This window comes from Orcinus orca, chromosome 8 (genome assembly GCF_937001465.1).
Source record: "Orcinus orca chromosome 8, mOrcOrc1.1, whole genome shotgun sequence".
In the NCBI taxonomy this organism is placed as follows: domain Eukaryota; kingdom Metazoa; phylum Chordata; class Mammalia; order Artiodactyla; family Delphinidae; genus Orcinus; species Orcinus orca.
In genome coordinates this window covers 44,920,446-44,938,815 of record NC_064566.1, presented here as the reverse complement: position 1 = coordinate 44,938,815, position 18,370 = coordinate 44,920,446, and the positions used below count along the sequence as shown (strand labels likewise).

At 47.8% G+C, this 18,370-nt stretch overlaps 1 protein-coding gene across 8 annotated transcripts in view; it reads right to left on the bottom strand.

Annotated features, from left to right (window-relative positions):
• IRAG1 (inositol 1,4,5-triphosphate receptor associated 1) overlaps window positions 1-18,370 on the bottom strand; it is a 178,313-nt gene that overhangs the window by 103,807 nt on the left and 56,136 nt on the right. For 2 of the 8 annotated variants that reach the window (XM_004279190.3, XM_033404526.2), the window contains exon 1: window positions 15,917-16,529. The exons of 3 other annotated variants lie outside the window; for them this stretch is intronic. In XM_004279190.3, the coding sequence (XP_004279238.2) occupies window positions 15,917-15,983 (67 nt within the window). In that variant the 5' untranslated portion in view covers window positions 15,984-16,529. Of the gene's footprint in view, window positions 1-15,843; window positions 16,545-18,370 lie in introns of those variants that run through there. 3 more of the 8 variants (XM_004279189.3, XM_033404520.2, XM_033404525.2) reach the window with 3 other exon arrangements.

Here is an 18,370-nt window from a genome sequence, read left to right as displayed (position 1 = left end):
GCTGTCATTTCTTGGGGCAGGGATGTTGGGGGGAGGAAGGGGGCCTCCTTGAGCCCTGCAGAGATGAGGCCACAGCCCACCTTCCCATCCTCAGCCTCCTTGTCTTCAGGCCATCTTCCTCCACACTGATCATTCTCGAACACGGGCTTAGTCATGTTACTCCTCACTTAGAGGACTCCTTGGCTCCCCCCGGCCTGGAGAGCAAGTCCCCACTTCCCCAGCTCCATCTTCAAAGCCCTCCACAAGCTGACCTAATTGCCTTTGGAGCGTATCTCTCTCGGGACCCTCTCCCCCATCCCCCGACTCCGCAGATACTGCGCCTGATTCACAGCAACGTGTTCCCCACTCAGAAACATCCCCCCACCGCATACCCACCATACGCCTTTCCCTGGAAGCCCTTCCCCTCCTTACCAACCTGCCAAGACTCCACTTCCTCAACTATCTTCTCTTCCGAGAAGCCTGCACAGATAGCCAGGGCAGAATGAATGTCCCACTTCCCTGCACTTAATCCCTTGTCATCTATAGTACTTGTCAGTCTGTCCTTAAGTGAGAATAATGTATATACATTTTGAGAGCAGGAAGCATGTCGTCCTCAATTCTGGAGACCCCTGGGGCCCTCACACAAGGATTGCCTGCCACCGGCCCCTGGTAAATTTGCTGACACGAGACCTCAGCTTCCAGCCGACAAGTTCTGAAGCCCCTACCCCTCCCCTCAACTGAACTCTAGGAGAGGGGAATCTAGCCTTGGGGTCACATTTCCTCTTCACCAGGAACTTTTTTTAAATTGTGGTAAAATACACACAGCATAAATTGTACAGTTTAAACCATGTTAAAGCGTACAGTTCAGTGGCATTAAGTGCCTTCACAATGCTGTGCGCCTATCATCACGACCTAGTTCCAGAGTTTTTTCACCACCCCAAATGGAAACATACCCACCGGGCACTCACTTCCCGTTCCTTCCCTCCTCCCAGGCCCGGTCAGGCACTAATCTGCTTTCTGCCTGTGCGGATTTGCCTATTCTGGGTATCTCACATAAGTGGAGTCATACAGTTTGTGGCCTTTGTGTCTGGCTTCTTTCACTTAGTCTCATGTCTCCAATATTCATCCAGGTTGTAGCAGGTATTAGCACTTCATTCTTTCTAATGACTGAATAATACTCCATTGCATGGATATATCACATTTTGTTTATCTATTCATCAGTTGATGGATATTAGGTTGTTTCCACCCTTTGGCTATTGTGAACAGTACTGCTATAAACATTATTGCACAAGTTTTTGTTTGAACACCTGTTTTCAAGTCTCTTAGGTATATACCTAGGAGTGAAACTGCTGGGTCAGATAGTAATTCTGCATCTACTGGGAAGCCTCTTACACTTGTCATCTTTAATCTTCACTAACATCCTAGGTCCGCTTGGCTGACTACCCCTTGGGAGAGTCCATCAGCTTTTTTTTTTTTTTTTTTTGCGGTACGTGGGCCTCTCACTGCTGTGGCCTCTCCCGCTGCGGAGCACAGGCTCCGGACGCCCGGTGCTCAGCAGCCATGGCTCACGGGCCCAGCCGCTCCGCGGCATGTGGAATTGTCCTGGACCGGGGCATGAACCCGCACCCCCTGCATCGGCAGGCGGACTCCCAACCACTGCGCCACCAGGGAAGCCCCATCAGCTTTTTAGAAGGAAGCTATTTCATCTTGATGGTTGTCTCCTGATGGCAATCCTTAAAGGGTGTTCCTAGTTTTTAATATTAACCTCTTGCTGTTTAGAGCTTTCTATTGTCTAAGCTACTTAAGATCCATTATTTAATTTGTCCCTCACAGACATACTACAGGGTAGATACTATTATGTCTGTTTTTCAGATGAAGAGGCTGAGTTCCCGTGGGATGGCGTGACTTGACAAGGTCACAGCCATCAGGGGCCCAGCTGAGGTTGACTCCCAGCCCAGCGCCCTTTCCATACAACCACAGTGGCCCTCTCTGTCCAAGGCCTTTTTTAAAATAATCGCCTTCTGAAATGTATTCTCAGGTCCCTCATTGTCTAGACATGCGCCTTGCTAGGTGACTTAGTGCTGGCGCAGACTTCACACGCTCTGCCAGTTGGCACCTCATTTAGAATCAGAACGTTTTTCCTGGGGCGGATTCTGCCTGTAGCAGGGAGACCAACTTGTGCCTTTTCTGGATCTTCTGGGACCTGCTGGAGTCCTGGGATAATGCTCCCTTTTGATGTTGATCTGAAGCTAAATCTGAGTGTGTCCCACAGCTCAACCTCAGCTCTTGACACTTCCTGCCTATTCCTTCGTCCAACCCGAGAGCATCCCCTTCCCCTTCTCAGGAGGAAACTCTCTCTTGGACTGGGGAGTCCCCTGACCTCTTTGGAGCAGAAAAGAGGCACAACGACCTCCAGCCTGACGGGGTGGAATTGGCCCAGCCTGCTCCTTGGAAGCTTCCAACCCTCATATCCTAGTTCCACGTGGAACCACCTAGAAGACTGTAAAGACTAAGGCAAGCAAAATAGACAACAGAATGACAACATTCACCATTCATCAGAGCGTACCGTTGTCGCTGACGCTTTAGGAACATCTGCTCACTCAATCCCCCGACTGCACTAGGAGGAAGATGTTATTTTGCAGATGAGGAGACTGAGACCCAGTGCCCTGTGGCGACTCCTCCAGAGCAACAGAGCTGAGGGTGACCAGGCAGGACTGGAAACCAGTAAGAGCCCGTGCTGTCCCCACTCTGGCCACCGTCTGCCTCCCAGCTTTTGGAGCTGACCTGGCCCCCTTAAAGCCTGCCTCGGCAGTCCTGCAAGGGGTGAGGGCTTTCTAGATGCCGCATCCGCTCAAGCACAAATGTCCCTAGCCAGCCTCTCCCAAAGTATGTCCTCTGCAACCCTCATTCTGGGTGATGCTATGAGCTCTGAAAATAAGGTTCCACATTTTGATACACTTGCGGATGACAGCATGAGGCAGGTTTCTGTCCTGTAGGCCTTCTCAGCCCTTAACGAGCAAAGATGCAGGATAAATCTCCGAGAGGGAGAGAAAGTATAGATAGTTTCCCAGACTTATTTGACTACGGAATGTCAAATGGAATGACTATGGAATGACTCCTTTTTCAAGGAGTAGCTCAATGTGTCCTCCTCAAAGTACTGGTCAGAGATGCCCCCAAGCCCTCTAATTAGTGCGTATCCAGAGCTCAGGGAGCATGGTGGCTGTGACGTGGGCTCTGGAGCCAAGCTGCCTGGGATCGCATCTCAGCCCTGCTGCGTAGTAGCTGTGTGATCACGGGCAAGTTATTTTAATCTATCTGTGCCTCAGCTTCCTCATTTGTAAAACATGGATGATGATAACAGTGTAAATTATATTCTACACATAAGCTTCTTAGAACAATGTTCAGCACATAGTCAGCGTTCACTAGATGTTAGCTGGCATTTTCAATCCTTCTCGAGCCTCACCCCCAGGCCAACAGTGGCCTCTGATATTATAAAACCTCTTAATGAACATGGTGCAAAGCCAATTAAAAGACAGCTGTGGCTCCCTAGGAATAACCCTTCCTATCCTTGATGCCTGTGAAAGCCTCCTTTTATTTCTGCTTCATTTTTTTCTCCCTCACAGACAGGCACGTAAAGGTCAGAAGACCAAGATTCTGCACTCTCCTTACTTATTTTCCAGTGGGATCTCAAGTTTCCTTCCCTATAACATAGAATGTAGTAAGCCTCTAATCCAGGGGCAAGGCACAGAGCAGGTGGGGTTAGAGCACTAGGCAGGCAGAGGCTGGATGGTCAAGCCACAAGGAGAGGACAGCATGAGTGACAGGTTGTCACTTTCCTTCTGGGGAAATGGGAGAGGGGTCTATGACAAGGGTGCTTGGGTAGTGAATTAGGGTAATTTACAGTAGCTGCTGCAACTGACCTAAAATCTTAGCTGCTTTAAGTGTGCATCTTGGGGACTAAGTCTCCAACTTGTAGCAACAAGTTCTAGGAGAGACCATCCTATGTGGAATATATAGCCAGCAGTAAGTGGGTCTATGGATGCCTAGAACTCCTGGATGGCCTTGGCTGCCAAAACCATTCTCTGTTGCCCAGTTGATTCTCCCCTCCCCCTTACTGGAAGAGTAAGACCTTGGGGGAGGGCAGGCATTTGTCTCTGAGTTAATTCTCTCAGCTTTTAAAAGACTTCTCTGCAAACTCTGAGTCTCTAGTTGTTCACATCCCGGTTTCTTAATGTCTTGCCTCTGGGAGCCCTCAGGCCCTGCAGTAGCTGTTACTTGTCTCACTGATTCTCCACTTGGGGCAGAGATGGTTAGTGCTCCCTGAATACTCCTGTGTTCCCCTGCATTTCCCAGCCTCCCTTGCAGTTGACTGGGGCTGTATAACTAGCTCTGCCCAAGAGACTGGGTGTCACCTCTGAGTAGAGGAACTTAGGGCTGTGCCTCCTACATCTGCCTCTACCTCTGTTGAGATGGCTCTGGAGGCCAGGTGCTTCACAGAAAAACTGGAAGGACCAACTCAGAAGCAAAAGAGGTCAGACCCCTCCGCCTGGGACTGACTTCTCCACTGAGTGTATGTGTGTGTGTGTGTGTGTGTGTGTGTGTGTGTGTGTGTGTATGGGGGTGGGGGAGGGGAAGAGGAGGGAGAACATCAGTTGGGTAACAGAGGAGGACACCTTTGGCACACAGGGCCATCCAGGAATTCTTGGCATTTACACAGCCATTTAACGCTAGATGTTATCTTCCACATAGGATTTTCTGTTACTGAACTTCTTGCTGTAATTTGGGGTAACAGTGTGACCTATGATTCAGATATCCCCAGCGGTACCACGGGACAGTGTGGTAGACAGCATGTCTCAGGCTATAATACACACACAAATTACCTGCGGGTCTTGTTAAGCTGCAGATTCTGGTTCAGTAGTTCTGAGGCGGCACTTGAGAGTCTGCATTTCTAACAAGCTCCCAGCTGATGCTGTTGCTGCTCGTCCCTAGACCATGCTCTGAACAGTAAGGTGAGGGGCCAGGGCTGACTCATCCATTATATCGGGTAGGAACAGCGCCTAGTGCCCATTAAAATGTTTTAATTGCTTTTAAGAGTCAGAAGGAAAAAAAATGAACTTTTAGGTAAAAAAAAGTTTTAATAGATAACATTAATATATTTATCTTTACACCAACAGAGTTATAAATTTCATAAGCAAGAAGGGGCTCATGAAGTCAAAAATGCCTAGGGGCCAGGGACTTCCCTGGCAGTCCAGCGGTTGAGACACCGCGCTTCCACTGCAGGGGGTGTGGGTTCGATCCCTAGTCAGGGAACTAAGATCCCGCATGCCACGTGGCACAGCCAAAAAGTAAAAAAAAAAAAAGCCTAGAGCCCACCAAAATCCTACTGTGGCCCTGGGGGCAGGGGTGGGGGCAATGGAAGGAGCTATGACATCTGTAGTGCGTAAGACTGTGAAATCTGAGGAATTCATGAAAGGTGACACAGATCACGTGGCTCCATGGTCCTCTGGGAGGATCACATGAGATACAGAACGAGAATGTGCTACTGGGCAACAGAGAACGGTTTTGTCAGCCAAGGCCATCCAGGAGCTCTTGGCATTCATATACTCACTTAGTGCTGGCTATATATTCCATATAGGATGGTCTCTTCTAGAATTTCTGGCTATAGGATGGAGATGGGCATTTCAACTTGCATTAGACTTAGTCCCCAAGATGTAGTTAGATGCTTACACCATTTTTCTGAGTCTCCTCAGTTCTCCAGATCTCCACGTAGGGAGCTCTGAGGGGTACCCAATGCCTCTTGGAGGCCCCCAAATTCTGGTGCCCCAAATCCCTTCCAAGGGACTTCCAGTCTTTTTGTCCCCGATCCCCACCCCACAGGACACACTCATGTGCTCCTAGAGATGGAGGGCTGGGAGCAGCTGGCCCCATAGTGTAAGGGAAGAGGGACCAGGCTCCAGAGGCTGCTTTTGTTAGCGACAATGATCAGAGCAGCAACTGTCAAAAGTATGAGTCAAATGCCTTGTTAACAAAAAGAGAATGAATAAGCAGTCCCTTCAGCAGTAAATGTTTTCTTAAAAACACAGCCATCCATTTACTTTGGACCTGACGCCAGTTCTGACTGTTCCCAAAAGCACTGCATGGGCTTTTAGAGAATGGACAATAACAGCTGACCCTTCTAACACATCTGCGATCCTCCTTTGTCACAGATGCAGCATCTGACACAATTATTGCTCTGGGTTGGCCTCAATCATGCAATCACTGGGGTGAACCACTGGGCCTTGGAGGGTGAACTGTTCACAGATGAGGAAACCAAGGTCTCAGAAGGGACCTTTGTGCTCAAGGGCACAAAATGAGTTGGAAGCAGAGCCAAGCCTAGGACCTGGGACCACGGCTTATATGCTGTCTTCATTTCAGCACCAGGGGTGGATATTGGAAGGCTTTTACTGTTTTCAGACCTGGGAGGGTTCATTCTTTTATTCATTCACTATCTACCAAGAACCACCTTAAACCTGCCATGGTTCTAGCCTCCCTTAATACTTCTCAATAAACCCATAATGATCTAACCTTTTGAAAACTCTTACTGGCCCAGCGTCTATCTCCTCCTGGCCTGATAGTTCCAAGTGTGAGATTCTATCTGTTGATGGGCTGTGTGTGTTTTGCATCAAGGGCAACCTGGCCTTGACCTTGCCACTTTCCACTGTGTAAACCCGAGTGAACTAGTGAACCTCAGAAAGCCTCGATTTCTCATCAGTAAAATATAGATATTATTATTACCGATCTTACAAGGCATTGCAGAAATATGCGATAATGTATGTAAAGCATTTAACACACTATGTAGCCGGTGCTCAGTAAATGATAGCTGTGATAGAAATAAGTACATTATATTACTCTTGTTATTGTCAAGTGAAACAAGCTCCTGGGGATTTCAGCAAGTTGAACCTCCCCGTCCAGGACTCTGAAAAGTCAGGCTTTCTTTGTTCCCGTGCCTATGCAACTTCTATGGTTTACAGACTGTAGGAGTCATGAGAGAGGGACAACTTGCAAGCGTTTCTGGATCTAAATGTGCCACATCCTTGAGGTAATCACCACACCCATCTTTCTCTGCTGAACCCAGCTAACCAGAGAAATAGTCTGCCCCAACCAGTGTAAGGTCCTGTGAACCCCAGAATTGTTGGGAATGTTGGCTCTACATGGGGACAACAGCAGGGAAACAAGGCTGCTGTCTGAAGTACAGCCATGTGAAAAACCACATGCAAGGGATATGATTAGTCATCTATGGAAGTAACCCAAGAAATTGTCTGTAAATGTGGCTGAAGAGATGGGAGGCTTGACCAGGATCTCCAGAAGGCAGGACAGGAAGAAATTATAAGCATGTGACGAGATCTTTTGAAGAGACTTTTCCTTTCAGCAATTTCCCCTTCTCTAAAAGGAACCCCTATATACAAGGGATGGCTCCCCATGGCCACATCGATACCCCATGTTCCTGTCACTTGACCATGGCTGATTGGTACTGACCCAACCAAGCTGGGCCCATCGGGGTCTCTCCCCCAAGACCTAGGACAGAGACTAGGAACCACTGGAACCTGGTCAAGATAGGACCTGAGCCCTACTGCAGTGGTCTTCAGGGTGGGGTATGCACGCCCAGGGAATATGCAAGATGATCCAGTGGAATGTGGGAAGACAGTTGGAAACTGTTATTTATTTTTACTTCCTTAGTATTAAATAAGTACACTGGCAATGGTGCCTTCATTCAATGTTGAAAGGTCATTGTCACAACCAGTTTGTGAGATGTCCTGAGGGAACAGGGGAAATTCTCCAATGCTAAGGGACTGACATCACACTCATGTAGTCATTTGCTTTCAGCGAAGTATGATATATCTTGAATGTGCCCAAGTGGATTCATGAAATATATTTATCTAGTTTTAACCAAGCCAACCACCATAAAATGCGCAAGTGCCTTAAAAGCCTCCTGCAAAAAATGAGGAGTGAAGATATTACTACCACTAACACCACAAGCAACTCTCAAAAAAGTTTTTACAAACTGGTGGATCAAATTGAAAATTTCACTTAGAATTCAGTAAGTAAGGATACCCTTCTTCCACATCAGCTATCTGAGCTGGCTATCCTCTGCCTGGCCTCCCTCTCCCTGCCCTGCCCCAGGATCCATTCTCTGCTCCCAGATGACAACTATGGGATGCATCACTTGGGCTTCCATGCTTGCTGGCTGAGTTTGGCCAATGGGCCAGCAGGAGGTCGGGGGAGAGACAGGTTGGGCATTTCCTTCCCTGCCCCCTCCTTACTTCCATGCTACATCTGTGGCAGTGGCTGTATCCCTCCCTAATTACAGCTCATCCTGGATGGTCCCTCTTCCCTGGCTCTTCACTGGCTTCCAATCACAATATTTTCTTCTCTCGCCCCTCCTGGGTAGGGCTGGTAACGGCTCCCTGCTGCTGCTAGATTGGGGGCGTACCTGGGCCTCATCCCTTGTGGTTTCCAAACCTCTATAAATAGTCCTTTGTTAAAGTCTCTTGAGCCAGTTGAGTTGGATTTGGTTCCTTACGGGGAGACTGATTGGTACAGTGGCTGGTTTAACCATGAGAGTCATTAAAGCCAGGGGTTCTCCAAAGTGCTGAGATCTTAAAATATAATAAGGCACAATTAATCACATTTCTCTTACTAAAGAATACTCTTTTAGGGCTTCCCTGGTGGCACAGTGGTTGAGAGTCCACCTGCCGATGCAGGGGACACGGGTTCGTGCCCCGGTCCGGGAAGATCCCACATGCCGCGGAGCAGCTGGGCCCGTGAGCCATGGCCGCTAAGCCTGCGTGTCTGGAGCCTATGCTCCGCAACGGGAGGGGCCACAACAGTGAGAGGCCCGCGTACCGGAAAAAAAAAACAAAAAACTCTTTTAAGGAAAGCAAAAAAAAAAAAAAAAAAAAACTGCTGGCACTGTTAAAAACATAAAATTTCTAATTTTACATGTTTTATAAAATAACTCACATTAATACAGTAGCTCATGAATATAATTTAAAATAAATACACATAAAAAAATAAATACACATAAATTAGAGATGCATACTAAAAATTTTTTTTAATTGATGAGATGAACCATCAAAAACCCTTTGCTTTAGAGAACCCCTCTGCTCTAGAGAAAACACTGGCAAGTTCCTACTGCCAGGTCCCTAGGACTGCCCTGGGGGCTGTCTTCCTGGAGCCTAACGGTCTACTCCTTCCTTTGATTCTCTGAACTACCTTCCAACAAATCCCATCTTTCTACAGAAGACAAAGCGAACTCCAAAGAGAAATGCTTATCTAAAGTTCCCTGGGGAGAGACCTCTCCTGTGCTCTGGGGGAGTCTCTCTGTTGTAGGCAGAGATGGCTATCAGGCCACTTTATGGCCTACATGAAATACCCCTCAGAACTTTCCACCTTCTGAGCAAAATCTCCATCTCCCAGGCATTGTGGTCACTGGAAAGGGTAATCCCTCCCAATACATTAGCACACAGACATTCAGAATTACATACTTCAGTCTCTTGTGAGTTTGATTATCATGAGTCAGTCTCCATGTACATAATCAACTCCAGACCAATGACCAGGCTTAGAGATAGGTCCAGGACCCTGAATATCCCCAAGATCATGCTCCTTAGGGAGTCCTCTTGGCATCCACCATCTAGATTCCTCCTAATAATACTCAGCCTCATCAGCATCACCTTCCATCAGGGACCAGTTTCCTGTTTCAGCTGGGAAACAGGAAACATGTCTTAGCTAAGAAGTCCAGAAGGACATTACAGTCTTTTTACCAGGGAACTAATCCCCAAACAAATTGAAAATATCATGGCAAGACAGCCCTTAGGGAAGCATGACCATTTGGAACCACAAAATAGAGAAGTTACCTGTGCTTGGTGTTAATCTGAGCTTAAATAACGGTTATTATTTATTGAGTACTTATACACATACAAGTACTGTAGATACATCAATCCATTCATCTTCACAACAACTCTTTGATCAAGTTATATCATTATCACCATCAGCCTCATTTTACGGTTAAGAAAAGTAAGACAGAAGTTAGATCATTTCCCCCAAAGTCACACGGTAAGTTGCAGAGCTGGGACTTGAATTCAGGTCATTTGATTTGACAACCTGAGGTCCCAACCTACTCCATGCTGCCTCTGTGGCAGATTGGGTGACCATGGCCATATCTATGAACTTTTCCAACACAAGCATTGGTGAGTCAGAGAGAGTGACTCAGGACTCACAATGTAGGACATGGCATTTCCTGCCAATAAAAAGCTCATGGTTCTAGACTTGTATTTTCCAACTAAACAGAAGAAGGGTCTTGTTCATGGACAAGGTTATGAGACCTGATAAAGACAGTCACAGGCTAAAAGGAGACAAAAGAGAGATGCAAAGTAGAGCTGGCCTAGTGGAACAGCTGCCCCAGACTCCTGCCCCCAAAGCTCAGGGCCTCTGCTCTGAGCAGCAGTGCGGGGGCCTCCTGGGCTCAAACTGTAGGAGCAGGGACAAGGGCTGGACATTCTCACTCTGCACTGTGGCCTGGTGTATAAGCCACAGAGTGATGGTAATTGCTACAGATTGGGGATCTGATAGTTTTGGATTTGACATCCCATTCTTCACTTACTGGTTACTAGTTAACGGTCTTAGATAAGTGGCCTAACCTCCTTGAATCTGTTGCTCATAAATATCTCCCTTATATGGCCACAGTACAGACTTAATGAGCTATTATACACAAGATGCCTGGCATGTACAGCATGTCCAAACAAAGGTAGTTTCCTTCCCTCTCTTCTTTTGTCTATATGAAGTATCCCAGAGGAGAGAATGGTCATTTGCTCCCTCACTGGAGCTGCCTAAATGGAACTTGCATTAAAAAAAAGAAAAAGATCACACCAGATACTTCTAGTTGGATGCTTATCTTGTCCAGGGAAGCACTTGTCCTCAAACAGGTACCTCTCAGGCATCTCAGGAGAAGAAAGGGTAACGTTCCATCAGGCAGAAAGCAGAGGAGCTGGGGTGCCTGCCCTCCTGGGACCACATGGCTGCCCTGCAGCATAGCAACATGACTTGGGCCAGACCATCACTGCAGTTCTGTTAGAAGCATAATGCTTCTTCTCCATACGTGACTGTTCCTTCCATGTGGAAGGAGCCTCAAAAATGTAAGACTCCTGGCTCTGCCCCCGGGGAATGGCTGTCTGATGGTGAGTTCAAGAAGTGTTAACGTGAATAGTCAGCCCTTTCCTCTTCCCTTCCTCTTGGGACACACGTTCTGCTCTGCTCCTCCAGGCTCTAAGATTTAAAGGGGCCTGCCTCCCCTGGAGGGCACTACATAGGGCTGGGGGGTAAGTCTGCTCAATTCAATATTAGAAAGCCTGCTTGCCTTTGGAATGGAATGGAAACCACATTCTCCTATTAACTTTATCAGTCATAAGGGTGATATTAGGCTGACTTCTCGATGAGCATTAGAACTTAAGTGGAGGAAGAAGGTGTTTTTACTGAGCCTCCTTAAAGACCCCACCAGGTACCAATGGCCAGTCATCTAGAGCATAAGTCTGCTACTGCCCTTGGCGCATTAATGGAGGTGAGACTGGGACCCAGAATTACGGTCAGTCAGAGCCTCACAACCAGTCCAGAAGCGTCCTTGATGGAATCTCTGAGGGGGGACGGACAGAGGCCAGAAATAATAATACCTAATGTTTACTGGGTGCTAAGAGCAGACACCAGGCTGAGGGATTTAACCCTACAAAGTGGACACCATCATTATCTCTGTTTTACAGGAGAGGAAACCGAGGCTTGGAGAGGTTAGATGTGGCTCAAGGTATATAGCTGGTCAGTGGTGGAGTCACATGGTCACTCCAGGGCCTGCGCTCTCCAGCAGGGCAAGATGCTGCCTCAAGCTCCAGGCACCAGCTGCCACTGTGATCACAAGGGAAGAGTTGGTCAAGGCCAAGCCCTCCCCCCAACTTGGAGCCGGTGCTCTTTTGACCACACCTGTTCAAACCTGCACACTAGGTTCAAACCCGGGAGAACAACTTGCCCTGATTTGCCTGGTTTTGCCTGACGTCTGGTTTTAGTACTGAAAGTCCTGCAGCACCTGCACTGCTGGGCTAACTCAGATGGACAGAAAAGAACTTAAAAGGCAATTCCGATGTGAGTCCATGTGTTGCGAGTTGAGTCAGTATCCCACTTAATATCGTCTTGCAGAACAAGCCCACACTCTAGGGTGTACTGCACAAGCCCACCTGGGAGCGCAGAGTTTCCAAACTCCACAAAAGGGACAGAAAAGCCATCATGTGTGTGCCACTGAGACAGGCCCCAAAGAAAAACCACATTTGCAAATGCCCAACGAGAGGAATGATGATTAAATTTTGCACAGCTAAAATTATTTGGTAGGATACAACCCCTTAAAAATCATGTTTTGAAGTATCTTTGATGACATGAGAAAATAATCATGATAGAATGTTCGTTAAAAAAAAGCAGACTAGGGCTTCCCTGGTGGTGCAGTGGTTGAGAGTCCGCCTGCCGATGCAGGGGACACGGGTTCGTGCCCCGGTCCGGGAAGATCCCACATGCCGCGGAGCGGCTGGGCCCGTGAGCCATGGCCGCTGAGCCTGCGCGTCTAGGAGCCTGTGCTCCGCAACGGGAGAGCCCACAACAGTGAGAGGCCCATGTACCGCAAAAAAAAAAAAAAGCAGACTACTACTCAGCCATAAAAAAGAACAAAATTTTGCCATTTGCAGCAACATGGATGGACCTGGAGAGCATTATGCTAAGTGAAATAAGTCAGACAGAGAAAGACAAACACTGCAGGACATCACACATGTGGAATCTAAAAAAGAAAATGAACTAGTGAATATAACAAAAAAGAAACAGACTCACAGATATAGAAAACAAACTAGTGGTTACCAGCGGAGAGAGGGAAGGGGGAGGAGCAAGATAAGAGTAGGAGATTAAGAGGTACAAACTATTATGTATAAAATAAATACGCTACGAGGATATAACGTACAACATAGGGAATATAGCTATACAACCTTGAAAAATTGTGAATCACTATGTTGTATACCTGTAACTTACATAATACTACACATCAACTATACTTTGGTGTTTAAAAAATTGAAAAAAAAGACTAAGATGTCCTTCAGTGGGTGAATGGATAAATAAACTGTGGTGCATCTAGATAATGGAATATTATTCAGCACTAAAAAGAAATGAGCTATCAACCCATGAAAAGACATGGAAGAATCTTAAACGCATATTACTAAGTGAAAGAAGCCAGTCTGAAAAGGCTACATGGTGTTTGTCTGCAACTGTATGACATTCCGGAAAAGGCAAAACTACGGAGACAGTAAAAAGATCTGTGATTGTTAGGGGTTGGTGGGGAAGGATGAAGAGCTGGAGCACAGAAGATTTTTTAGGGAAGTGAAAATACTCTGTATGGTACTATAATGGTGGATACATGTCATTATACAATTTGTCCAAACCCATGGAATGTACAGCACCAAGAGTGAACCCTAAGGTAAACCACGGACTTCGGGTGATTATGATGTGTCAGTGTAGGCACATCAGTTGTAACAAACGTGCCACCCTGGTCGGGCTGCTATGCTGGGGGAGGCTCTGCATGTGTGGGAGCCAGGGGGATCTGGGAAATCTCTATGCAGACCTTCCTCTCAACTTTGCTGTGACTTAAAACTGCTCTAAAAAGATAGTCTTTAAAAAAAAATTTTTTTTTTTTGGCTGCACCTCGCGGCTTGCAGGATCTTAGTTCCCCTACCAGGGATTGAACCCAGGCCACCACAGTGAGAGTGCCGGGTCCTAACTACTGGACTGCCAGGGAATTCCCTTAAAAAAATTTTTTTTTAATCAGACTACAAAACCACACATGGTAAGGCCCTAGTTTTATAAAATATAGAGAAATATAAAGAAAGAAACACACCATAATATTAACAATATTTATCTCTGAGTGATAGGATTCCAGAGGGAACTTTTATTTCTTTATGTTTATTTCTGAATTTCTTACTTATACTTATTTCTATATTTTCCTAGAAAGTTTAGCAAAGAATACACATTACTTTTATTACCAGGGAAAAACTCTGAATAAGAATTATAAATTTAAAAGTACTGGGAAGAAAGTAATGAGAGGTGATTAAGCCCAGCTTTCTCTAACTCTTTTTTTACATCTGTAGCCGATTAGCAGAGAGGTTTTCTGTCTGGCTGGCTGACCTGTTTTCCTTCTCCCATGGGGAAGGCCCTCGCAGAGAAGGCAGGGTGTGTCCAAGGTCACGGAGTCGGTGTTGCCTCTGCATCTCAACCAGTGAGGCTGCCCTGGGCTGTCACCTGAATTCAGGGTCTGGCCTCCAAGGTTCATGGGGCAAATGCAATCCTCTTGATCTTCCCATCATTTGGACAGTGATGCTCAATAACTGCCCGAGACCCTGGTTACTAACTAGAGGCAGGGTGGCATCTAACACTGGAAGTGCCCACTTTGGACCAAGCTGGCCTGAGCTGGAATCCCTGCTCATCACCTGCAGACTGTGTTCCCTTAAGCATATCGCTTTACCTCTTTCATCCACAATGTCCGCACCTCTACCACAGGGATTAAATTAAATAACAGTTCTAGCACAGACCCTGGCACAAAGTCAATTCATATCCATTTTCTCTCCTGCTTCCTTTTGCTTTTACTACAAGAGAACTGAGTTCTCTATCTCTGTCCCCCTGCCTCAAAGAGCTCAAAGAGCAGAGTCTGGGGGCTCCTAAATCTCTCCTCCCCACCCATCAGGGCCTCTGTTCCTCCTCATCAAACAGTCCCTCTGCTGACTGCCAAGCCACAGAGAGGACGGCTGAGGGGCAGTCCAGAGTCCACCTGTCTCACCGGCACGTCACTGCCCCCTGGTGGGGACAACAGAACCCTTGGCCGGTCTGGCTCCCTAGTGCTCCCAGCCTAACAGCCCTGGGAAGCTGCTTCCTTTTTCCTGTAGGAGACCCGTGGGCTGCTTTACTTCTCCCGAGACCCTCAAAGAGCAGTCTGAAGAGTGAGTGTTAAAAAGGCAGCAGTTGCCAAGCTCTGGGAGGTGGGAGCGCCAGCCAGGGGTCCCAGATCCTGCACTGTATTTACTCAATCCGCAGAGCATCTCCAGCCTTTTACAGCCGTTTACTGGGCAGGAGGGAGCAGACAACTGGGCCCCTCTCTGGCTTCTGGCTTCCACCGGCCTTTCCTTTGGAGAAAGGCAGCCCGAGTGCCGCTCACTCTAGGAATAGCTCTGACTCCGAGCTCCTGGAGGTGTGCAGGCTAGGGGCACAAGCAAGGCACAGGCAACCCCTTGAGGGTGCAGGGAAGGAGCACGGGGGCAAAGCTGGAGACAGGAGAGATGGGGACAGGGACAAAAATCAGGGGCTGTGACCAGAATACAGGATGGGAAGTGCAGGGACAGAAGCAGGGGCAGGTCAGGGGGGGAGACAGGGCTGGGCCATCACAAGGTCCAAGGTGGACAGGGGGCGGGTGGCACAGGGTGGGAGTGGGGGGCAGAGAGAGGCATAAGTAAGCACAGAGCAGGGGTGGGGAAAGCCCTGACCAGCTGGCATGTAATGTGGGGACCCTCTATTGCTCCACAGGGGCCCACAGGAAATCTGGGGTTGCGGACGCCCAGCCAGAAGCCACATTTGCACCCTAACCTGTGCAAGCTTTACAACAGCAAGCAAAAGGAGCACAATTTAGTTAAGTTAGGACGGGCAAGATTCACTTCTTATTTGAAAATTATGACAGCAACAATAAAAATACTCGGCTGAAATGCCATCCAACCAAGCCAACTCCCCTGGAAAGTTAAAGTCAGGCGCCCCCATCCCAGCACCCTGTACCTTTAAGGAGGAGAAGTGTTCCCTTGCTCCCAGCTGAAGAGGCAGGTTATTCTTGGAGATAGCAACGACTTACCTAAAACTGAGTTATTCCCCTTTCCTCCTCCGGCCAGCCTCTCTTCACTCTGGGGAGCTTTTACCATTTAAGGTCAATGTTACATCTGGCTCCAGAGCTCAGCGCTGAGAAGCCTCTGGCTGCCGAGCCCCGCTGCCCGCCTCCTCGGAGAGGGGCTGGGACTTAGAGCCCAGAGCTCCTCAGGGACCCCTCTGGCCTGGCTCAGGGGGCTAACGGCAGGGAAGCTGGCCAGGCCACCCTGGGGCTCAGCGCAGGCTGGGCCTGAGAGGCAGCAGCTGGTCCTGGGCCCCTCCCACGGGCACCGGCACAGCGGAGGGCAGTGCCCACGGGCAGCTCATGCCGCTGGGCATGTCCCGGCCAGACGGGGACCAGGGGAACTCGGCAGATCTGTCTCCCAGCCTGGAGTCTCCAGCAAGCATGTGAGCCTGGACAAGACCCTGGCCCAGTGCCAGGGAAACTGGGAACATTTCCTGTCCCAGGGATTCGGAGGTGGAGGCTGCTCCCCACCTTAAGCCCTTGGGATTAACAGAGAGAAGGGCCTGGAAGATGAGCTAATCCCAGACCTGGCACCAGCCCCGGGGCTTCAATTCCTTCTCTTCCACTTGACAGTCCTGTGCTCTTAACCTCATGGAGACCCAGCAGTCTCCTCCTCTCTAACGTGGGAATAATAGTGATCACACGTGCCTAACTCCTAGGGTTGCAGGAGGATTCAATGAGATAATATTGAAGGGCTTAGCAGAGTGCCAGCACCTCAAACTTGCTGATCAACAGAAATTAGTTTCCTGCCTGGACACAGGTGAGGAAGGGCTGCCTGTCTCCTGGAAGTCCACACCCTGCCCTGACTCACTCCTCACCACCCTGGGTGCAGCACACCCGCGAGAAAGATCATGGTACTGCGGGCCCTGAACCAGTCACATGTGGGCTCCAGCCCTCTTCTGCAGTTAGAGGCAGCTCAGAGAAGCCCTGAGTAGGGTTGTCAGATAAAATACAGGACACTCACTTAAATCTGAATTTCAGATAAACAACACTTATCTTTTAGTATAAGTATGTCCCAGATATTGCACAAGACATACTTATTTTTTTTTATTTATTTATTTTTGGCTGCGTTGGGTCTTCATTGCTGCGCGTGGGCTTTCTCTAGTCGTGGCAAGCAGGGGCTACTCTTCACTGCAGGGCGTGGGCTTCTCATTCCGGTGGCTTCTCTTGTTGCGGAGCACGGGCTCTAGGCGTGCAGGCTTCAGTAGTTGTGGCTCGCGGGCTCTAGAGCGCAGGCTCAGTAGTTGTGGCACACGGGCTCAATTGCTCTGTGGCATGTGGGATCTTCCCGGACCAGGGCTTGAACCCGTGTCCCCTGCACTGGCAGGTGGATTCCCAACCACTGTACCACCAGGGAAGTCCACGAGACATACTTATATTAAAAAATATGTTTTTTATTTTTTAACATCTTTATTGGAGTATAATTGCTTTACAATGGTGTGTTAGTTTCTGCTTTATAACAAAGTGAATCAGTTCTATGTATATGTATATCCCCATATCCCCTTCCTCTTGCGTCTCCCTCCCACCCTCCCAATCCCACCCCTCTAGATGGTCACAAAGCACCGAACTGATCTCCCTGTGCGGTGCGGCTGCTTCCCACTAGCTATCTATTTTACATTTGGTAGTGTATATATGTCCATGTCACTCTCTAATTTTGTCCCAGCTTACCCTTCCCTCTCCCCGTGTCCTCAAGTCCATTCTCAACGTCTGCGTCTTTATTCCTGTCCTGACCTAGTTTCCTCAGAACCTTTTTTTTTTTTTTAGATTCCATATATATGTGTTAGCATATGGTATTTGTTTTTCTCTTTCTGACTTACTTCACTCTGTATGACAGTCTCTAGGTCCATCCACCTCACTACAAATAACTCAATTTCATTTCTTTATATGGCTAAGTAATATGCCATTGTATATATGTGCCACATCTTCTTTATCCATTCATCTGTCGTTGGACACTTAGGTTGCTTCCATGTCCTGGCTATTGTAAATAGAGCTGCAATGAACATTGTGGTACATGACTCTTTCTGAATTACAGTTTTCTCAGGGTATATGCCCAGTAGTGGGATTGCTGGGTCATATGGTAGTTCTATTTGTAGTTTTTTAAGGAACCTCCATAGTGTTCTCCACAGTGGCTGTACCAACTTACATTCCCACCAACAGTGCAAGAGGGTTCCCTTTTCTCCACACCCTCTCCAGCATTCATTGTTTGTAGATTTTTTGATGATGGTCATTCTGACCGGTGAGAGGTGATACCTCATTGTAGTTTTGATTTGCATTTCTCTAAGATTAGTGATGTGGAACATCCTTTCATGTGTTTGTTGGCAATCTGTATATCTAAAAGAAAATAAGTTTTTTAATCTGAAATTCTAATTTAACTGCTCATCCTGTATTTTTATTTGCTAAATCTGGCAATTCTAGCCG